The following is a 23,221-nucleotide window of genomic DNA, read 5'->3' as shown; positions in this document are numbered from 1 at the left end:
AATAGTGAAAAATGATAGGGTGATGGGTATGGTAATGGGTAGTGGTTGGAGAGTTGTTCCCATAAATTTAAAAAATGTTTTGCTGTTTTTTGGGGGTTTTGCGATTCTTAATTTGCCGAGTGCTTTTCTTTGCCGGGTGCCGAGTGTCCGAAAAAAGTATTCGGCAAAGAATCCTTTACCGATAAAATATTTGCCAAGTATTCTTTGTCGAGTGTAAAATAGCCTTTGCCGAGTGTCTGAGACACTCGGCAAAGAACGTGAGTCCGGTAGTTTCCTTAGCTGGCACACTAATTAATAGCTATAGAAATCTATAAGTGTATCTACCCTTTTCGTAGGTTTGGGTGAATTGGATGACAATACAATTAAAGGTTCAACAAATTTGTTAAATATCGAATAGAAATTTGATTGTATTGCATACACTTGAGTATTGTATAATGAGAAGTGTATAATGGTTCAACAAGAGGTCAATCTAGATGATGTTCCATAGAGAGTTTCAAATGAAGGCCAAAGTTATGCATTGTTATATTGGAAGAAGTTTATTGCCATAGAGTGATAGTGTCGCTCAAGACAAATAGCCATGAATGGTTAGCTTGTTGTTGTGGCTATGCTTTGAGGATATTATGATGGATCTCTTGATAGGAAACAATCTAGTTCAAGACAAAGTCAACGATGCAAAGGGAATCAATGGAATAGCTATTTTACAATTGGATACCATAACATTATGTGAAAGGATGCATTTTTGGCAAATAACAAATGAGACATGAGTTGATGACTATGGAAAGGTCTCATACAAGTGGTTTGCTTTGCATGGACAAAAAGGGTATGATAGTGGGACAACTTGAAAGGGAAATATGGTTTAACCTTTTCCTATAAATAATTTTGGTGGTTGAATGCCCAACACAAATACTGGACTAAATAGTTTGCTCTAGATTATATATTCTACAGGTGCATAAAGGTTCAACACAAACCAATAAAAGAACAAAGTTAGGGTTCAAAATCAAAGGAGCAAAGGAACCAAGGGTGCCCTGGTCTGGCGCACCGGAATGTACATCTCCAAACTCACCATCCTCGGGTTTCTCTGGGCGTGCTCCGCTATAATTCACCGGACTGTCTGGTGTGCCACCGGACTATCCGGTGCACCAGTGGAGCAACGGCTCCTTCGCGCAATGGTCGACTACAAAAGCTAAAGAAACAGAGCTACAGTGTGCAAACAGTGCACGACAGAGCAGATCAGTCGTCAGAGGCGCACCAGATAGTGAACAATACCTATCCGGTGCGGTACCGGACTGTCCGATGCCACAAGAAGACAAAGCTCCAACGGTCGACTACGCCCGAACCCTAACAGTTGGGTGACGTGGCTGGCGCACCGGACAGTGTCCGATGGCGCACCAGACTGTCCGGTGCGCCCATCGACAGCAGCCCCTCCCCAACGGTTGTTTGGTGGTTGAGGGATATAAATACCCCCCAACCACCTCCACTCCAAACATCCAAGCATTCATCACACTTCATTCAATATAAGAGCAAAGTGCAACACTCCAAGACACAAATCAAAGCCACCGATCCAATCAAAGTCCCCAATTAAATTCTAGTGCTTTAGGACTTATGAGAGGATCGTTCTTGTGTTTCTTTGTTGCTCTTGTTGCTTGGTTGACTTTCTTCTTTCTCTCATTCTTATTCTTAAAGCCTTGTAAGAGAAGTAAGAGACACCAATCGTGTGGTGGTCCTTGCGGGGTCTAAGTGACCCGAGAAATCAAGGAAGAAAGCTCACTCGGTCTAGGTGACCGTTTGAGAGAGGGAAAGGGTTGAAAGAGACCCGGTCTTTGTGACCACCTCAACGGGAACTAAGTTTTTTGGAACCGAACCTCGGTAAAACAAATCTCCGTGTTCATCCGCATTATTTCTTGGTTGATTTGTTTCTCTTCTCTCCAGGACTTAATATTCGTTCTAACGCTAACCCCAGCTTATAGTGTGTGCTTAAGTTTATAATTTTCAGATTCCGCCTATTCACCCCCCTCAGACGACTTTCAATTGGTATCAGAGCCCGGTGCATCATTTAGAGTCTAACCACTCGAAGTGATGTCAGGAGGATCCGCCAAGAGGGAGATGGAAACCGGCGAGAAGGCCACAAGCCACGGTAAGGCTCCATCAAGGGAGTCCGACGCCAAAGGAAGGGAGGAATCACCTCCTCGCATCAAGTCGCATCTGAATGGCGATAAGAAGAAAAAGATGAAGAAAGTGGTCTACTATGAGACCGATTCTTCGTCGCCCTCCACCTCCGGCTCCGACGCCGCGTCCGTCACTTCGAAGCGCCATGAGCGCAAGAAGTATAGTAAGATGCCACTTCGTTATCCCCGTATCTCTAAGCGTGCTCCTTTACTTTCCGTTCCATTAGGCAAACCACCATATTTTGATGGTGATGATTATTGCATGTGGAGTGATAAAATGAGGCATCACCTAACCTCACTCCATGCAAGCATATGGGACATTGTTGAGTTTGGAGCGCAGGTACCCACAGTGGGGGACGAGGGCTACGACTCGGACGAGGTCGCCCAAATCCGGCACTTTAACTCCCAAGCAACTACTATACTCCTCGCCTCTCTATGTCGAGAGGAGTATAATAAGGTGCAAGGGCTAAAAAGTGCCAAGGAAATTTGGGATGTCCTAAAGACCGCACACGAAGGAGATGAGGTGACCAAGATCACCAAGCGGGAGACGATCGAGGGGGAGCTCGGTCAATTCATCCTCAACCAAGGAGAGGAGCCACAAGCAATGTACAACCGGCTCAATACCTTGGTCAACCAAGTGCGCAACCTCGGGAGCACAAAATGGGATGACCATGAAATGGTCAAGGTTATTCTTAGATCCCTCGTATTTCGTAACCCTACTCAAGTTCAATTAATACGTGGTGATCCTATATATAAGCTAATGTCTCCCGAGGAGGTAATTGGGAAGTTTGTGAGCTTTGAGTTGATGATCAAAGGCTCCAAACACATCGTCAACTTGGAGCAAGACGACACCTCCACACCCGAGGTGCAACCCGTCGCATTCAAGGCGACAGAAGAAAAGAAAGAAGAGTCTACATCAAGTAGGCTCCCCATCGACGCCTCCAAGCTCGACAATGAGGAGATGACGCTCATCATCAAGAGCTTTCGCCAAATCCTCAAGCAAAGGAGGGGGAAGGACTACAAACCCCGCTCCAAAAGGGTGTACTACAAATGTGGTAAGCCCGGTCATTTTATCGCTAAATGCCCTATGTATAGTGATAGTGACAGGGACAACGACAAGAGGGGGAAGAAGAAGGAGAAGAAGAGATACTACAAGAAGAAGGGCAGCGATGCCCATGTATGTCGGGAATAGGACTCCGACGAGAGCTCCACCGACGAGGATGCCGCCAACATCACCGTCAACAAGGGCCTCCTCTTCCACAACGTGGGCCACAAGTGCCTCATGGCAAAGGACGATAGAAAGAAGAAGGTACAAACTAGAACCGCCCCCAAGTTTACTACATCTAGTGATGAGGGTAGTTCTAGTGATGATGAAGATGAATTGCTTACACTTTTTTGCCAACCTTAAAATGCAACAAAAGGAAAAATTAAATGAATTAATATGAGCTATTCATGAGAAGGATGAAATTTTGGATAGCCAAGAGGAATTCCTTATATATTAAGGAAAATAAAAAGCATGTTAAGATTAAGAATGCTTATGCTCAAGAATTAGAGAAAAATGAAAACTTGACTAAGGAGCTTAGCATTTGCCATGACACTATTTCTAACCTTAGAACTGAGAATGCTAGTTTAAATGCTAAGGTTGAAAAATTAAATGCTTGTAATGATTCAATTGCCAATCTTAGAAATAAAAATGCTAGTTTAATCACTATGATTGATAAATTGAATGAATAAATTTCTAGCCTTAAAAATGAAAATGCCAGTTTAATTTCCAAGACTAAAGATTTGAATGTTTGCAATGATTCTATTTCCTGTCTTAGAGATGAAAATGTCATGCTAAAATCTAAGATAGATTAATTAAATGCTTGCAAGCCTTCTACATCTAGTGTTGATCATGTTACTATTTGTACTAGATGTAGAGATGTTAATATTGATGTTATTCATGATCACCTTGCTTTAATTTAAAAACAAAATGATCATATAGCTCAATTAACTGCTAAAATAAATGAGCATGAAATTGAAAATGAAAAGTTTAAATTTGCTAGAAGCATGCTCTATAATGGGAGACGCCCTGGCATCAAGGATGGCATTGGTTTCCAACAGGGAAGCAATGTCAAACTTAATGCCCCTAAAAGATTGTCTAATTTTGTTAAGGGCAAGACTCCTATGGTTCAGGAAAATGAAGGTTACATTTTATATCCTGCTAATTATCCTGAGCACAAAATTAGGAGAATTCATGCTAAGAAATCTCATTCTGTTTCTCACCATGCATTTATGTATAAGAATGAGGCTTATAGCTTTAGGCAATCAACCCATGTTAATTTGCCTAAAAAAACTCCTACTGCATCAAATGATCATAATATTTCATTCAAAACCTTTGATGCTTCTTATGTGCTCACTAACAAATCAGGCAAAATAGTTGTCAAATATGTTGGGGGCAAGCACAAGGGGTCAAAGACTTGTGTTTGGGTACCCAAGGTGCTTGTTTCTAACATCAAAGGACCCAAGACTGTTTGGGTACCTAAGAACAAGGCCTAAATTATTTTGCAGGTTTATGCATCCAGGGGCTCAAGTTGAATTATTGATAGCGGATGCACAAACCACATGACAGGGGAGGAAAAGATGTTCTCCTCCTACGAGAAAAACAAAGATCCCCAAAGAGCTATCACATTCGGGGATGGAAATCAAGGTTTGGTCAAAGGACTTGGTAAAATTGCTATATCACCCGACCACTCTATTTCCAATGTTTTTCTTGTAGATTTTTTAGATTACAATTTGCTTTCAATTTCTCAATTATGCACAATGGGCTACAACTGTCTTTTTACAGATATAGGTGTTACTGTCTTTAGAAGAAATGATGATTCAGTAGCATTTAAGGGAGTATTAGAGGGTCAGCTATACTTAGTTGATTTTAACAAAGCTGAACTCGATACTTGCTTAATTTCTAAGACTAATATGGGTTGGCTCTGGCATCGCCGACTATCCCATGTTGGGATGAAGAATCTTCACAAGCTTCTAAAGGAAGAGCACATTTTAGGACTAACAAATGTTCATTTTGAGAAAGACATGGTTTGTAGCGCATGTCAAGCAGTAAAGCAAGTTGGCACCCATCATCCACACAAGAACATAATGACAACGGACAGGCCACTGGAACTACTCCACATGGATCTATTTGGCCCGATAGCTTATATAAGCATCGGCAGGAGTAAGTACTGTCTAGTAATTGTGGATGATTATTCTCGCTTCACTTGGGTATTCTTTTTGTAGGAAAAATCTCAAACCCAAGAGACCTTAAAGGGATTCTTAAGACGGGCTCAAAACGAGTTTGGATTAAGGATAAAAAGATAAGAAGCGACAATAGGACGGAGTTCAAGAACTCTCAAATTGAAGACTTCCTTGAGGATGAGGGCATCAAGCATGAGTTATCTTCTCCCTACACACCTCAACAAAATGGTGTAGTGGAGAGGAAGAATAGAACTCTACTAGACATGGTGAGGACCATGCTTGATGAGTACAAGACACCGGACCGGTTTTGGGCGGAAGCAATCAACACTGCTTGCTACTCCATCATCCGGCTCTACCTTCACCAAATCCTCAAGAAGACATCTTATGAACTCCTCAGCGGTAAAAAGCCCAATGTTTCATATTTTAGTTGGTAGCAAATGTTTTATTCTTGTTAAAAGAGGTAGAAAATCTAAATTTGCTCCAAAGGATGTAGAAGGCTTTTTACTAGGATATGACTCAAACACAAGGGCATATAGAGTCTTCAACAAATCCACTGGATTAGTTGAGGTTTCTTGTGACATTGTGTTTGATGAGACTAATGGCTCCCAAGTGGAGCAAGTTTATCTTGATGAATTATATGATGAAGAGGCTCTGTGCATCGCGCTAAGAAACATGTCCATTGGGGATGTGTGTCCTAAGGAATCCAAAGAGCCTCCACAAGCACAAGATCAACCATCATCTTCCATGCAAGGATCTCCACCAACTCAAGATGAGGAACAGGCTCAAGATAATGATGAAGATAAAGAGGATGAGCCACCCCAAAAGGAGGACAATGATCAAGGGGGAGATCAAGTCAAAAAGGACAAGGAAGATGGGCAAGAGATTTAGGGTCAAAGATCGCCACACCCAAGAGTCCACCAAGCGATTCAAAGAGATCACCCCGTCAACTCCATTCTTGGTGATATTCATAAGGGGGTAACCACTCGATCTCGAGTCGCTCATTTTTGTGACCATTACTCTTTTGTGTCCTCTATTGAGCCATACATGGTGGAGGATAGACTAAAAGATTCGGATTGAGTGTTGGCAATGCAAGAGAAGCTCAACAACTTCACGAGGAACGAAATATGGTATTTAGTTCCACGTCCTAATCAAAATGTTGTAGGTACCAAGTGGGTATTCCGCAACAAGCAAGATGAGCATGGTGTGGTGACAAGGAACAAAGCCCGACTTGTGGCCAAGGGATATTCACAAGTCGAAGGTTTGGATTTCGGTGAAACCTATGCACCTGTAGCTTGAGTCAATTCGTATATTACTTGCCTATGCTACTTACCATGGCTTTAAGCTTTATCAAATGGACGTGAAAAGTGCCTTCCTCAATGGACCAATCAAGGAAGAGGTCTATGTTGAGCAACCTCCCGGCTTTGAAGATAGTGAGTACCTTAACAATGTTTACAAACTCTCAAAGGTGTTTTATAGGCTCAAGCAAGCCCCAAGAGCATGGTATGAATGCCTGCGAGATTTTCTTATCAATAATGGCTTCAAAGTCGGCAAAGCCGATCCTACACTCTTTACTAAAACCACTGCAAAAAATTTGTTTGTATGCCAAATTTATGTTGATGATATCATATTTGGGTCTACTAACAAATCTACTTGTGAAGAGTTTAGTAGGATCATGATTCAAAAATTCGAGATGTCTATGATGGGGGAGTTGAAGTATTTCCTAAGATTTCAAGTCAAGAAACTCCAAGAAGGCACCTTCATCAGCCAAACAAAGTACATTCAAGACATTCTTAACAAGTTTGGAATGAAGGATGCCAAGCCCATCAAGACACCCATGGGAACTAATGGGCATCTCGACCTCGACACGGGAGGTAAATCCATAGATCAAAAGGTATACCGGTCGATGATAGGATCTTTACTCTACTTATGTGCATCTCGATCGGATATAATGCTTTCTGTATGCATGTGTGCAAGGTTCCAAGCCGATCCTAAGGAAGTTCACCTTAGGGCCGTGAAAAGAATCATGAGGTATTTAGTTTACACTCCTAAGTTTGGACTTTGGTACCCCAAGGGATCCACTTTGATTTAATAGGATATTTTGATGCCGATTGGGCAGTGTGTAAATTTGATAGGAAGAGCACATCAGTGACTCGTCAGTTTTTGGGGAGATCCCTGGTGTCTTGGGCTTCAAAGAAATAAAACTCAGTAGCTCTTTCTACCGTCGAAGCTGAGTATATTGCCGCAGGACATTGTTGTGCGCAGTTACTTTGGATGAGGCAAACCCTTAGGGACTATGGCTACAAATTGAGCAAAGTCCCTCTCCTATGTGATGAGAGTGCAATCCGCATGGCGGATAATCCCGTTGAACACAGCCGCACTAAGCACATAGACATTCGGTATCACTTTTTGAGGGATCACCAACAAAGAGGGATATCGAGATAGCTTATGTTAGCACCAAATAACAATTAGCCGATATCTTTACCAAGCCATTAGATGAGAAAACCTTTAGCAAACTTAGGGGTGAGCTAAATATTCTTGATTCTTGGAACTTTGATTGAAACATTGCACACATAGCTCACTTATATACCTTTGATCACATCTCTTTCATGACTACGACTAATGTGTTTTTCAAGTGTATTTTTATGCTAAGTCGTAGATTGAAAGGGAAATGGAGTATTCGGCGAAGACAAGGCTTCCACTCCACTCTATCGGTATTATTTACTCTTCGCCGTCACTCCGCATCACTGTTCAAATTGGTATAATTCTTCACTCTTATTTACTTGTACCAATGGGGAGAAAGGTTAAAGGGCTCTCAAAAGTCTCCGTTTTTGGCGATTAATGCCAAAGGGGGAGAAATATCAAGCCCAAAGCAAAAGGACCGCACCACCAAATTTCAAAAAATTTCGAAATAATGATTCATGTTTGTCTTTTCAATTGGTATCTTATGATAGAAATTTCTTCAATTAATATGATATTTTCAATTGATATATTTAAAAATGGAATTTCAAAACTAGTATCTAAGTATAGTTCCAATTGTTATCTATTAAAACCCTCTTGAAATGTAAGAGGAGAATTTCATTCAGGGGAAGTTTTGTTTAGTCAAAGGAAAAGCATTTGAAACAGGGGGAGAAATTTCAAATCTTGAAAATGCTTCATGAAATCTATTCATATACCTTTGACTATTTGCAAAAGACTTTGAAAATAATTTCCAAAAGAATTTGCAAAAACAAAACAAGTGGTGCAAGTGTGGTCCAAAATGTTAAAAGAAAGAAAGCAATCCATGCATATCTAGTGAATGTATAAATTGGTTTAATTTCAAATAACCTATGCCCTTACATTTTGCAAACTAGTTCAAATTCCGCACTTATATATTTGCTTTGGTTTGTGTTGGCATCAATCACCAAAAAGGGGGAGATTGAAAGGGAAATATGGTTTAACCTTTTCCTATAAATAATTTTGGTGCTTGAATGCCCAACACAAATATTGGACTAACTAGTTTGCTATAGATTATATATTCTACAGGTGCATAAAGGTTCAACACAAACCAATAAAAAACAAAGTTAGGGTTCAAAATCAAATGAGCAAAGGAACCAAGGGTGCCCTGGTCTGTCGCACCGGACAGTGTCCGGTGCACCAGGACCGTACATCTCCAAACTCGCCACCCTCGGGTTTCTCTGGCGTGCTCCGCTATAATTCACCGGACTGTCCGGTGTGCCACTGGACTGTCCGGTGCACCAGCGGAGCAACGGCTCCTTCGCACAACGGTCGACTGCAAAAGCTGAAGAAACAGAGCTACAGTGCGCAAAAAGTGCGCGGCAGAGCAGAGCAGTCGTCAGAGGCGCACCGGACAGTGAACAGTACCTGTCCGGTGCGGCACCGGACTGTCCAGTGCCACAAGAAGACAAAGCTCCAATGGTCGAATGCGCCCGAACCCTAACGGTTGGGTGACGTGGCTAGCGCACCGGACTGTCCGGTGCGCCCATCGACAGCAGCCCCTCCCCAACGGTTGTTTGGTGGTTGAGGGTTATAAATACCCCCAACCACCTCCACTCCAACCATCCAAGCATTCATCACACTTCATTCAATACAAGAGCAAAGTGCAACACTCCAAGACACAAATCAAAGCCACCGATCCAATCAAAGTCCCCAATTCAATTCTAGTGCTTTAGGACTTGTGAGAGGATCGTTCTTGTGTTTCTTTGTTGCTCTTGTTGCTTGGTTGGCTTTCTTCTTTCTCTCATTCTTATTCTTAAAGCCTTGTAAACGAAGCAAGAGACACCAATCATGTGGTGGTTCTTGCGGGGTCTAAGTGACCCGAGAAATCAAGGAAGAAAGCTTACTCAGTCTAGGTGACCGTTTGAGAGAGGGAAATGGTTGAAATAGACCTGTGACCACCTCAACGGGGACTAGGTTCTTTGGAACCGAACCTCGGTAAAACAAATCTCCGTGTAGGGGTGAAAACGGGACGGGTACCCGGGACGGGTAACGGATACGGGTACTAAAATTACCGAAATTTTCGGATACGGATACATGTATTTTTTTATGTCGGGTTGGATACAGGTACTACCCGGATATTGAACTTTCGGATACGGGTAGGATACGGAATCGTTGTTACCCGGTATCTACCCGAATACTCCGAGTCGGATACGGGTAAAATACAATCGGGTACCCGGCTAGCAGTGCGGTACAGACGTGCCCATCAACGGTGTCGCTCCTGTGCAGCGATGCTCCCTGCTGGCCCAATAGCAGTAGCAGTGGTGCGCCTCGGCCTGCTGGATCTCTCCTGGGCTGGGAGGTATACCAACGAGCGACATGTGTCCTTGCTGTTAGCAGTGGTGCTTCTATCCCAGGCCTAATACCAAATGGTTAACGTCATAATTTCTTCTCCTTCACCTCGCATAAACTACACTCCGTATTGTTGGTTCTATAATGTCCCCGATAGTGACTTTAAATTATATGATGTCAATTTTATCGGTTTATTTTTTATATATTTGAGCTATCATGTACTCCCTATGTCCCGCAATAGAGTTCGTTGCATCACTTGATATTTATGTCTATATTCAAATAAATGGTAATGGATCTAGACATATATACACAAAACACATACATTAGTTATTGTATGAATCCAATAAAAGGCTAAACGAAATTCAATTTGGAACAGAGGGAGTACATGATTATGTATTTCTTATTTTTTTGTTTGTTGGATGGTTGGACAACTAATATTATAGGGATGAACTATCCGACAAACATCCGTTATCTACCCGAGTAATATCTGATATCCGTTTCTTACACGCCCGAATTATTACCCGGTTCCGTCCTATATCCGTCCCGAATTTTAACTACCGTATCCGGTCCCGTATCCGTGAGAAATATATTAGGGTAGGATATGGGATGACCATGTATCCGACTGTATCCGTCCCGTTTTCACCCCTATCTCCGTGTTCATCCGCATTATTTCTTGGTTGATTGGTTTTCCCTCTCTCTCGGGCTTAATATTCGTTCTAACGCTAACCCCGGCTTGTAGTGTGTGCTTAAGTTTATAATTTTCAGATTCCGCCTGTTCACCCCCTCTAGGCGACTTTCACAACTTTGATTAGATATTAAAGAATGAATCAAGAGTGCTTAAGTGAGGAAATGCCAAGCAAATGTAAGATGATGGAGGCAATGTATAATGGATATAAAATGGTCTCTACATTAGTTTACTTATATGGATAAATACTTGGAAAGTTATCGTGCATTAATATGATCAAGCTAGATATATAAAGATAAAGATTGAAGTAAATGTTAGAGAGTGTCAAGCCAAAATGAAGATAATATAAATAATAATGGATGGGCTTGACTTTATTGATGTTGGTTCATATATGTCTCTATGTGAATCAAACTAAGGGCCCCTTTGGTAGGGCTTATTTTTCAGCTTCGGCTCTGGCTCATGCAAAAGTTGTGCCAAACACCTCTTTTTCAAATGGCTTCACCAGTGAAGTGCTTTTCCAAAATGAACTAGAGGGCATGAGCCAAAAAAGTGACTTACCCGGCTTCAGCTCACGTCATTTTTGCACAATAGCCCTCCCACCAGTCCAAATTATTATTTTTGGTCCTGCCCTCAATCCCTAGCCACGTACACGAGAGATAAACTATACAAGGGTCTTTCTGAAAAACAACCTATAAGCCGTTTTGCCAAATGATTTTTCAGAATGGCTTCACCTCGTGAGTCAGAGCCAAAGCCGTTTTTGGAGAAGCCAGAGCTCTGCCAAAGGGGCCCTAAAAGCTTGAGTGATCTCAACATTCATATCTAGAAGACATCAAAGCACGGATCACGATATTAAAGAAATATTTTTAATGGATGTTCAATATGATGTGACTCGAGGATGACATGATAGGGTGAAGATAGCAAGAAAAGTGCTTCGAGGGACTAAGCGATGGTGAAGCTCAAGAAAAGGCTTAAGGTGAAATGGTTCAAGTCGCATGCTTAAAGTGTGTTTGCTTTAAAAAATGACACACAGATGATTGCAACCTCTTATGAAGTGATAATAAGAAGAAATGACACATGAAGACATTCAAAACTCAAGTAATTAAATTGATTATATTCTCTAGATCTTGAGTTTAGGTATGTCATGCTATCAAGGGAGATACCATACGAATCATAAACAAGTTTCAAGTGCTCAAACTAATCAAACTTTGAGTGCTAACATGAGAGAAACACATAGCACAACATTTTTACTTGTTGATCTTTAGGCTTGTTCTTAGCTAGGTTGGATAGCCCTCGAAACAATCTTTAATCTTTTGGAGCTTAAATTCTGTGGACAAATTTAATACTTTTATGTGAAGGCGTGTGCAAAATTTCAGCTCAATCAGAATTTATTTGGATCATTTTTGCCTTTTGGAGCTTTAGTTTGGATTGCTAGCACCGGCCAGAACGATACTATCGCACGTGAAGTAGCACTGCCAGGGCCAAGCTGTGCTGGGCTTGGCCCAGTAATATCAAAGAGCAGCACTGTTGTCCGTGAGCGCAGCACTGCCGCATTCTCATCGCTTCGATTGCTTTCGGAGTTATGGGTGTCCGTTTTGTGATTCATTTATTTCTTTGAGTTCTTATATACCCTAAAACCTTTTTCATAATATCCAACCACTAGTTGGTTATGGTTTTATGGTTTAAGCTCTTTCTCCATTTCCTTTAGAGTAGGGAGTTCAATTTTTTATTTTTATTAAGTTTCACCCATGTACTTGGTTTTGGTTGGTTCTATTATTTTGCTGTGTTTGTCGGTCATCACCGAGTATATCTAATCACTTGTTGGTTTGAGAGCATACAGTTTGTAAGTTTTTGTGTTTTGGGAGATTGTGTGAAGATTTAGAAAGCAAGCTGATTGTCTTGTGTAAAGATTTTTTTATTGACTCTTATTCACCTTCTATGGTCACATGTTTTGGTTCTTCGGTATGTCGATTGATTTAACGAATGTCAAGTAATGGATCGAGAGACATCTTCATTTACATCCCTGTACATATATTTGAGTATTATGTTCATCAAATTTCCTTGTTTACATGTTTTCATGCAGAATCAATAGCCAATTTCATTTAAACTATAAAATTGCTAAATGAAATAGCTTCTGCTATATTTCACTATATCTTTTTATAGATCCTGGAGGATTTGCCACGCTATTTGCATATATATAGATGAAATACTGGAGCTCACTGGAAGGACCATTGTATCTCCTCGAGAGTTCTTCCCTTTGTCTCCGGCACCCAAAGGATGACAAAGACGAGAGTGAAAGCACTCACCATCATGTAGAAGGCAAATGTACCTGCACGATTTGGAAACAAATGTAACTTGTAAGGTTTGGTAATTCATATGCGATCCTACACTACACAAGAGACCGACACAAATGCATATATGGACCTGCAGCACTCCAGGACAGAAGCAAATTTGCTGTCATTGTTATTCCAAAGGATGTCAACCAGTTGGCTAGGGTCGCAAAGCTTCCTGCCACACTCTTGATGCTAACTGGAAGGATCTGCCAATATGCAAAGTTTCGAGATTAAGCCTTCATTTAGAATCCTTTCATCATGTGCCTCAAGCATCTTATGAGCTAAATTAGTTATATGTGACTATACCTCAGCCATTATGATCCATGGAATGGCACCCATACCAAAGGAGTAGGCAGTGACATAAGCCTGAACAAAGTATTTGGGCAAAAAATTACGGCATAGATTCCAAATTTAGAAAGCAATGTTCATATAAAATGTAGTTGACAGACTTACCAAGACACCAACCAAGGACACCATACTTAAGGTGTTACCCAAGTCAGAGTCATGTGAAATATTGTCCTGAAACGAATAGCCCATGACAAAAAAGAAGAATATTCAGTGAAATGTGTTGTGAGACCCTGCAACAACACTTCGTGTCAAAATGTTCATAAACCATGTATTGCATCAGTATACTAGATTACAATTTTGCAAAGAAAGTTGAACTTACCTTGATGTAAAATACAACAGCAACCACAAGAAGGCTTAGGGTCATCCCAAAAGAAGAAATCTGTAATTTGAAGTGATAGTTAAGTTAAGCTACAGAAGAACCACAGATTAGTGGCTTTAGAGGGAAGCAGACGTTACGATAAGGAGGATTCTCCGTCCAGCCCTGTCCAAGATCTTGGTCGTAACAGCAGTGGCAAGAACCTGATGGAATGTTGTCAGAAGATTAATGAAAAAACATTGGGAGACTAGATCAGGTCTATTTAGTCATTAGGTACTTGCCGCAATCACTCCAAGTATACATGTGTCCAGGTTACTGTTCTTGAGCCCTGGAGAGCTTTGATTGTTAGAACTCACAGTCAAAACAAGGTTAACCGGCACTGTTGTAGACAAATGCAGAGGAGAACTTGGAACAAACAATAAAATGGCAACATTCATCAAAGCAGAGAATGATAAACCATGTTACAACTTACAAGGGGACTAATACATTAGTTTTTTAAAAAAACATACTATAATGCGCTAGGCCTTGAGAAAAGTAAGATCACTTTACTCCATTTTAACTCTTTTGATATTTGTAATCTACTACACTATTCCTATATGTGTAAAAAATGCATATTGCCAAACAGAGACTGACGCTTTTTATTCAGTAAACAGCTAAACAGTTCCGTAATACCCTACTGCTCCAGTCAAATTTGGAAGGAGTAAAAAATCCATTGCTAAAGTTATGATGCTCAACTAGTAGACGAAAACCACAAGCCAGTAAACAAGTGCACAGCTTACCTGCAGCTTTGAAGATGCTACCTGCATAAAAGATTATACCGTTTATTCCACTCAGCTGCTGCAACACAAGTAGGCCCATTCCTAGCTGCGAGAGGTTGCAGCATTGTCATGAGCAGACAGTTTACGAAATGCGATCACTAATTTGGTCCCATATAAGCAGATAAAGTTGCAAACCTACAATTAGGGGCGTGCGGTATTTCTTCTGGTTCAACTCTTGAAAGCTCATTGCACCACTTTTGTTTGCCGATGCTACAGCTATCTGCATAAAATTAAAAAGTTGATCCCACCTCCGATTCCACAAGAATGAAGCACATGGAGCCATGCACCAAATGTTGAAGGAAATAGTAGTAATGATACAGAGTGAAGACTGTTTTCAAATAAGCTGTATCCATCCATTCTAGATGAGTGGAAGCAGGTGCGTGCCTTTATATCATTCGCTTCTACAGTGATGTCAGCGTCCACCCCCCTCAGAACTTGTAGAGAAGCCTCGCACTCATCCATCATATTCATCCTTGCCTATGGATACAAGGGGCAAAAAACGGGCATTGGAGACTGCAATCTGGCAATGATCATTCAGAGTTCATTATCCAGCTTTTTGTGTGTGTGTGTGTGTGTGTACCAGCCATCTTGGAGATTCCGGAATGAAGAACAGTCCAGGTATCAACAGTAGGCAGGGCAAGGTTCCTGCAAGTGTGGCATTTCACACGCTTCACGACAGAAATTATCTCGAGTAGGGACTGAATTCCAAAAACATTCGTCTACTGCATCTGTACTATCTGAGCTCTTTAGGAGTTGCTGATCGTGCGAGCTAAGATATCAGATCAGAGAGTTGAAACGCAAGCTAAGAGCAGCAGCATCAGGTTTATTAATGCATCAGGGTTTCATTACCTATTAACGCAAGAAGCCTCCAAGGAAAAAACAAGCCAAGCACATCGGCAAACACGACACCAAAGGTTGCAGACAACTGCAGAGTGAACAATTGCACACAGTGACGTCAGCATAAAGAAAAGCAAGAAGTGTTTCTCATCATGAGGGAGGGAGGAAAAAAAAAGATAAGACGCTTGTGGGTGCGAACGAACCGGGTTCACGGCGCCAAGAGCTCCTCTCATGTTCTGAGGAGATATCTCTGCTACGTATACCGGCACCTGGTGGCACAAAACCCACAGACCAAAGTTAGCTGATGATGTGACCAGTGTCCATGCTCCCATTGTTCTTATGCCGATGAAAATGACCTTGCTGCTAGGGATGGATCAGTCTGTCTAGAACTAGACCAGCTTAAAAGAAACACAAAAGCGGCAGTGCTTGTAGTCTCAAGGCACGCATAATATATAACCAGGCAAGGCATGGAGTTTTATCACAGTACTAACCACGTAGGAGATGACGCCGACACCGAATCCTTCCAGCAACCTCCCCACGTACAGAAACGAAGTGTCCTGCAGAGCAGAGCAGACATTGACGGCCATCAAAGCCGATGCTGTCATCTGTGAAGACAACGAGTGGAGATAAACCGACACACGTAGTAGCGACTAGCGACATACCCTTGCCAGGGAGATCGCGAGCCAGCCCATGACGTTCGGAACCGCCGCAATCATCAGTGACTGCGAAAGAGTTACCAAGCAGAGCTAGCAGTTAGTGTAGAAGAGAGCTAGCACCGAAGCTTCAGCACGAAACGTCTCTTCTTCCATCGATGGAAGCGTCTGCAGTGAAACCAGCTCTGTCTTGCCTGGTCGTTATCGTTAAGGCGTGTGCGAAATGTTACTGACGGTGGGATAGACGTCCGATGAAAAGCTCAGTCTAACTGATTGAGTTTTCTTGTCACCGCGGATAGGGAGACCTTGGAATCGTTTTCTTTTATTATGACTGGCTAAAAAAGCGCGTAGTCCATCCCTTGACGTGCGCGTTTCCTTTACGCAACCAAAAGTTCTTACTCTACTCTAGTGTTTTTTTGACTTTGGTATAAACTCTGATTAAATTTTAAGTATGTGGCCAGCAGTGCTGTCAATCCTCTGCACAGAGTCATCAGAAACACACCCAAAAAAAAAAGGTACGGGCATCATAGACCACCAAACAACAAACAGTGTGTGCGGGTAGGGAGTAGCGGGGTAAGATTATGCGCTTAACCTGCGCATTACGCAACCAAACAGCACCTCAGTCTTAGTCTAATCTACTGTTAACTCTCTCTCTCTCTCTCTCTCTCTCTCTCTCTCTCTCTCTCTCTCTCTCTCTCTCTCTCTCTCTGCACGGCGAGGAAACAAGGTCGTAGAAAATGAAAAAAAAAAAGAAGAAGCAGAGCTGTGGTTTCGGTTCTCACCCCTCTGCGGCCAACGTACTTGGCCATCTGGCCGCTGGCGATCGCCCCGACCATGGCGCCCACGTTGGACAGCGAGCCGAACACCGAGAACTGCGGGGGGCGACGGAGCTCCGTCAGTTGTTTGCTCGTTCGGTTTTGAGGCCGATCGTGAAGCCAGGCACGGCGCAGAGGCTGCAGCCAGGAGGTACAGTACAGGTAGGTACCTCGGAGATGGAGAGGTCGAGGTCCCGCGTGACGCCGTCCTGCGCCGGCGACGAGTACCCGCTGGTGAAGCCGAACTGGACGGTGCCGAGCGCGACGACGAGCGTGCAGAGTAGCGCGGGCACGTGGTGCGGCGGCCGCAGCGCTGCGGCCTTGGACGAGGTGCCGGCAGCGGCGGCGCCGAGGCGCGCCGTGCTCGTACCTTTCCGGAACCAGCCCCCGCTCCTGGGCGCCTTCGGCAAGAGCGGCTTCTGCAGCGCGCCGCCGTGGTCGCCGTCGCTCGCCATGCGCGCCGCGCTCGCTCGCTCGCACGCCGGACCCGCCACCACGAGCACGACGATCGTCGATCACCAGGCAGGCCTTCCGCGTACGAGGCTGGGTTTGTTTCCTCTCCTGTTCCCCTTGCGTGGGGATCGGCGGTGGGTGGGTCTGGCTGGCTGGCCGGTCGGCTGGGAGGAGGAAACGAAGAGGCCGGCCGAGAGAGGCCGAGGCGAATGTCAGAGCGCAGAACCGCCGCTTGGCCGCTTGGCTAGTTTTTAAGTACAACCCTCACCTCACGGTACTTTAAATATAAAATATAACTAAAACATAATATAATCTCTACTACTCTATAAGACTTTAGTGTAGACCGCGTGCACCATGGTTATGCCTCTCCCATCCATTCAGTCTCCGACGAGTGGGCCGCATGTTGGCGGTCGGCGTTTCAACCCCCGGGGTCCCTGGACCGACGAGTAAATTGTCGCTGCGTGTCTCAGCCCAGATGGGTCGGCGCGAGACGAGACACAAAGGGGGAGAATAGTAAGGGGAAACCTGCGGCCTTCGTGTTGTCCTGCGCCCAGGGCGGATGGATGCGCTTGCAGTAGGGGTTACAAGCGTTCGCGTGGGAGAGAGAGAGCCTTATGCGTCGGCCCGTTCTCCCGCGCGGCCAACCTTCTCGTACAAGAGCCCTGGACCTTCCTTTTATAGGCGTAAGGAGAGGGTCCAGGTGTACAATGGGGGTGTAGCAGTGTGCTAACGTGTCTAGCAGAGAGGAGCTAGAGCCCTAAGTACATGCCGTCGTGGCAGTCGGAGAGGTTTTGGCACCCTGTTCATGTGATGTCGTGGCCGTCGGAGGAGCGCTTGGGCCCTGTGGAAGGACAGCTGTCGGGACTATCGAATCCTTGTTGACGTCTCCTTGCTTTCGTAAGGGGCTGAGAGCCGCCGTCGTCATGGAGCACGCGGGGCACCATCATTATTTGTTTACCCGGGCGAGCCAGATGGGACGCCGGTCTTGTTCCCCGTAGCCTGAGCTAGCTAGGGGTAGGGTAATGATGGCCCCCCTATGACGTGGTCGGTCCGAGCCCTAGGTCGGGCGAGGCGGAGGCTCCTCCGAGGTCGAGGTCGAGTCCGAGCTCTGGGGTCGGGCGAGGCGGAGTCCATCGTCTTCCGGAGCCGAGGCTGAGTCCGAGCCCTGGGGTCGGGCGAGGCGGAGTTCTCCGTCTTCTAAGTCGTGGTTGAGTCCGAGCCCTGGGGTCGGGCGAGGCGAAGTACATCTTCCGAGGCCGAGGCTGTGTCCGAGCCCTGGGGTCGGGCGAGGCGGAGTCCGTCGTCCAGCGTCGAGGTTGAGCCCTGGGGTCGGGCGAGGCGGAGCTTCCTATGGCGCCCGAGGCTGGACTTAGCTGTTGTCAGCCTCACTCTGTCGAGTGGCACAGCAGTCGGAGCGACGCAGGCGGCGCTGTTTTCTTGTCAGGTCGGTCAGTGGAGCGGCGAAGTGACTGCGGTCACTTCGTCTCTGTCGACTGAAGAGCGCGCGTCAGGATAAGGTGTCAGGCGATCCTCGCATTAAATGCTCTTGCAATACGGTCGGTTGGCGTGGCGATCTGGCCAAGGTTGCTTCTCTGCGAAGACTGGGCCTCGGGCGAGCCGAAGGTGTGTCCGTTGCTTGAGGGGGCCCTCGGGCGAGACGTGAATCCTCCGGGGTCGGCTGCCTTTGCCCGAGGCTGGGCTCGGGCGAGGCGAGATCGTGTCCCTTGAGTGGACTGAGCCTTGACCTTAATCGCGCCCATCAGGCCTTTGCAGCTTTGTGCTGATGGGGGTTACCAGCTGAGATTAGGAGTCTTGGGGGTACCCCTAATTATGGTCCCCGACACGAGCCCTCGAGCCTCAAAGGGAGTGTTGGCACTCGCTTAGAGGCTTTTGTCGCACTTTTTTGCAAGGGGACCGGCCTTTCTCGGTTGCATTTCGTTCCGGGGGGTGCGAGCGAGCGCACCCGCCGTGTGTAGCCCCCGAGGCCTCGGAGGAGTGTTTTGACTCCTTCGAGGTTTTAATGCCTTTCGTGATGGCTCGGCCGGTTCGGTTGTTCCCTCATGCGAACTGGCCGTAGCCCGGGTGCTTAGTCAGGTCCCAAGTTCTCGGGCTAGTATGTTGACGCTGTCAACGGTTTGGCCGGAGCCGGGTTTGCGAGAGCATCCCCGAGCCTCCGCACAGAGCGAGAGGACGGTCAAGGACAGACTCGGCTTTTTTCATACGCCCTTGCGTCGCCTTTCCGCAAGGAGGGGGGAAAGCGCCATGTTGCCCTCAGAGGGCGCCGAACATGGTGTCTCCAGTGAGTTGCTAACGGGTGATCCGAGTGGACGCCCGTGCCCCATTAGTTAGGGGTCGGCTAGTGGCCCGGAGGCGCGCTCCAAAAGTACCTGCGGGTGATTCGCCGGACCCGGTCCCCTTTTGACGGGGTCCAAGGGCTCGACGCCTCCCTCTGGTGGGATTCCGTTACAAAATCGTTCCCGTTGGTCTCGGAAATGTTCTAGGGTACCTCGGGAGCGTAGCCCGAGCCTCGGTTATGTATCGAACGTACCCAGGGTCATCCCTCACTCTGCGTGCTCTGAGGCGGCTGTCGAACCCTTCGGGGGCCAGCCTACGAACCCCTGATCAGTAGTGGGCGCGGAGCCCGAGTGGCCTGAGGCGGCCGTTGAACCCTTCCGAGGGGCCAGCCTTCGAACCTCTGACCAGTAGTGGGCGCGGAGCCCGAGTGCTCTGAGGCGGCTGTTGAACCCTTCCGAGGGGCCAGCCTTCGAACCTCTGATCAGTAGGGGGGCTCGGGGCCCGCTTCCTTCGCGGAGAAGGATCCCTTTCGGAGTATCCCCTTTTCCAGTCCCTGTAGCAAGAGAGAGAAAGAGGAAGTGGAAAAGGATACAAAATCGAATGACGTGGCACACCTTTTTTGACACAGTCATCATGGCGGAGGTGAAGCGTCGCCTGCTTCGCCTGCCAAAGGTGTCGCCTGTCCTGCCGCAGAGTTAATGCGACGGGACGAGTGGTTCGCGGGGCAGCCGTTGTGCGTGTGCGAGCCGTTCGAGGAACGGAACACGGGCGCGTCATCTTCACTCCATGGGAGAGGGCCCTCTCGCTGTCCCAGGAGGGGACGTGAGCCTGCAGACGACTTGACCGCTGCTTCCGCCCGCCTGCCACCGCCATTACTGTCGGCCCATTTCTGGCCGTATCGACCGTCGCGCCTTCTCCCGCGGCTGACTGACCCGTGACCGATGTGCTCGATCGGCACTGTCGGGTCATGAGCAGGGTCGCCTCGAGTCGCGGCACCGCTTCCGCAGTCGAGGAGGTGCGGTACTGGCGCGAGTGGCGGTGCAGTTTCTCGCACGTGGTAACCGGCGCGCCGGTTACATGACGTGTGGGCCTGGGCCTCCATGCTGGACGCGTCGAAGTCAAAAGGGTGCGCCCCCTTGGTGCGGTTGCATGCCGCCTGCATGGCGGTCCGCCCTCTTACCCGCTGGCCTGGGCAAAAGTGGAGGAGTGCTTGTAACAGCTGGACAGTTGCGTGCTCCGCGCGCGGCGGTTTGGCACCTTCTGTCCTGGGCCATCTTGCATGATGCGTGGGACCCAGCCCCCGTGTCGTAGGGGGAGGACCTTGGAGCGTGTTGGAGAAGAGTCAGTCCGCGCCGGCTGAGGACGCAAGTGGGGAGAGTCGCCTTTAAAAGGAGGGCGACCCCCTTGGATGGCGACCATGTCTTCGCACTCCATGTATCGCGTCCTTCCACCTTCCGAGCCCCCGGATGGGGAGCGCTCGCGTTGCTTTCGTCTTGCTGTCGTTGGAGGAACGCAACTTCGCGGAAGTTGGTACCTTTCAGCCATCGCTCGGCTTCAAGGATTTTCATAAGGCAGCCCGACTGCATCCCCTCGCCGGCGGTCACCCAAGACGGTGACCACCAGTTCGATGGTGGGGAGAAGCAAACCGGGCTGCGGCCTCCGCCCCTCCCTCAGCTTCAAGGATGTTCATCATCAGTGCTGGGGAGGGGAGTGCGCCGAGTTGGGGCCTGTCTCCGCGCGGACAGCGGCCCGCTCCTTCCCTCAGTGATCGAGGGGAAGGGCGTTCGCCGTTCGTGGCGCTGGCAGCTGCCGCGTGTCTGGCTCTCCGGCCTGAGTGGCTTCGGCGCTGCTTCCGGTGCCACCTCCCACCGAGGCAGCCGGAAGAGGTTTCTCTGCCGACGAGATAGTCGGTGCCACCCGCGGACTGACCTCCAACTCTACGGCCTTCTGCTTGTCCTCGCCCCTCGAGTGGGGACGTGGGCGAGGGCCTTATGGCAGCAGCATCCGTCCTAAGGTCATCGCTGCTGCTGTTTGGCCGCCCGAAGCGGAGGTCGTTATCGCTGCTGTCGGAGTGGGCGTCGTCGAGCCACCTGGGGTTTTGTCGCCCCGCAGGCCCTCCAATGTGGGGGGTTGTTCGTACCTGCGGGGGGCGGAACCGGATTTCCGTTTGTAATGGCACCTTGAGTGCCGGTGTCTGTTCATTGTGGCTGTCGGGGCCTGAACATGTAGGTATTTTTGGTGTAATACCGTGTTTTTTCCTCATTTTCGAGCACTGGAACTCGCCTGTCGGCTAGCCGAACCGCTTAACCAAATGTGAGTTGCTCTGTGCGGAAGGTGACGAGTGAGGTATCCTTATCCCGGAGGCGTAGGAATCCCTCGGCTCGGTCGGCCTTGCCGCCCGAGGCTTCACTTGCTTAGTCAAAGAAACCCTCGGTCGCTCTGCGATGAGCCGCAGCCGAGGGCAGTGGTGTCAGCGTGGACAGAGGCAGAGTTGGCTCGAAAAGAAGACTTCGTCGGACGGAGCCTGGCCGGGCCGTCCACTGGCGGGATCAGCGCCAGAGTCGGGTTGCCGAGGCCATGAGTCGGGCTGGTGTCCTCGGGGGACAGCTGGCTGAGGGTTCGGGGCGGCCAGTCGAGCCGTCTGCTCGGGCCGGGTTCCTGGAGGAGACCCTGGCGGCGATGGCCCGAGCGTGGTGCTGACGTCGTCCTTCGGAGCGGAGATCCTCCGACCGTGTTGCCGTCCGAGGCTCGATCGGACTTCGCCGAAGGTGGAGTTGACGCCGAGGGTGCTGCTGCTCCCCCTTGACGTCTGAATCCTGCAGGATCAGCTTTGTCTGTAGTGTGTGTATGTTTTTTGCGGCCATCGAGGCCCAAACATACTGTCGTCGCGTTGTAAAGCTGCGTTTCTTTTCCTCTTGTTTCGAGTATCAGGGCTTGCTCGTCGGTAGCAGAATCGTTTATCCGAGCTAGAGTTACTTCTCACGGAAGGTGATGAGTGAGGTATCCGTATCCCAGAGGCGTAGGAATCCCTCGACTCGGTCGGCCTTACCGCTTACGTGTACTCTTGCTCGTCCGTGGGATTCTATTATCGACGTAGCCAAGAAAACCCGAAAAACCGTTTCGGCAGAAAGTCTTTTGAGCGTTAAGGCTTGTTCGGTCAGCAGGATCGCTCATCCGAACGCGAGTTACTTCTCGCAGAAGGCGATGAGTGAGGTATCCGTATCCCGGAGGCGTAGGAGTCCCTCGGCTCGGTCGGCCTTGCCTGCTTACGTGTACTCCGTCGTTTTCATGATCTCACTACCGAAGTAGTCAAAAAGCACGAAAGATGTTCTGGCAGAAAGACTTTTTGTGAGGAAAATTTTGACGCGGAGGGGGTTCCCCCCTTCTAGCCCCCGAGGGAGGGTCGGGCTTTGCCGAGGCAAGGCTGACCCTTCCTTGATGGTTAGACTTTATTTGTGTGTGCAAACGAGGTATATGAACGACTTGAAAACATCTT

The 23,221-nt window shown here is 47.2% G+C and overlaps 1 protein-coding gene across 3 annotated transcripts; it reads right to left on the bottom strand.

The window, feature by feature from the left end:
- Positions 1–12,845: 12,845 nt before the first annotated feature.
- On the bottom strand, positions 12,846–17,689 carry LOC100304080 (solute carrier family 2, facilitated glucose transporter member 8). Of its 3 annotated transcripts, none has more exons than NM_001165581.3 (17): positions 17,148–17,651; positions 16,945–17,034; positions 16,172–16,231; positions 16,001–16,066; positions 15,713–15,778; positions 15,522–15,597; positions 15,253–15,317; positions 15,057–15,149; positions 14,812–14,892; positions 14,634–14,718; positions 14,136–14,182; positions 13,995–14,057; positions 13,858–13,917; positions 13,644–13,709; positions 13,497–13,556; positions 13,282–13,396; positions 12,846–13,186 (listed from the first exon to the last, which is right to left on the bottom strand). In NM_001165581.3, the coding sequence occupies exons 1-17, from the start codon at positions 17,430–17,432 to the stop codon at positions 13,074–13,076; spliced, it is 1,491 nt and encodes a 496-aa protein (NP_001159053.1). In that variant the 5' UTR covers positions 17,433–17,651; the 3' UTR covers positions 12,846–13,073. The 3 variants fall into 3 exon arrangements, 2 of the variants coding, with proteins under 2 accessions (NP_001159053.1, XP_020397783.1); XR_002263942.2 differs by having other exon boundaries at positions 12,849–13,186; positions 13,644–13,768; positions 17,148–17,689; XM_020542194.2 differs by lacking the exon at positions 16,945–17,034 and having other exon boundaries at positions 12,849–13,186; positions 17,148–17,653.
- Positions 17,690–23,221: the final 5,532 nt, after the last annotated feature.

The sequence above is a fragment of the Zea mays genome, chromosome 8 (assembly GCF_902167145.1).
Source record: "Zea mays cultivar B73 chromosome 8, Zm-B73-REFERENCE-NAM-5.0, whole genome shotgun sequence".
In the NCBI taxonomy this organism is placed as follows: Eukaryota; Viridiplantae; Streptophyta; class Magnoliopsida; order Poales; family Poaceae; genus Zea; species Zea mays.
The sequence above is the reverse complement of the archived record's forward strand: the minus strand, read 5'-3'. Positions and strand labels throughout refer to the sequence as shown.

Bases quoted from the DNA above. Each gene is read 5' to 3' on its own strand.
- LOC100304080 (NM_001165581.3), bottom strand. From the start codon at position 17,432: ATGGCGAGCGACGGCGACCACGGCGGCGCGCTGCAGAAGCCGCTCTTG. The intron at 15,598-15,712 runs GTTCGTTCGCAC...TTCACTCTGCAG, and splicing joins CTCTTGGCGCCGTGAACCCG to TTGTCTGCAACCTTTGGTGT. The intron at 13,187-13,281 runs GTCCATATATGC...CAAATCGTGCAG, and splicing joins TCTGTCCTGGAGTGCTGCAG to GTACATTTGCCTTCTACATG.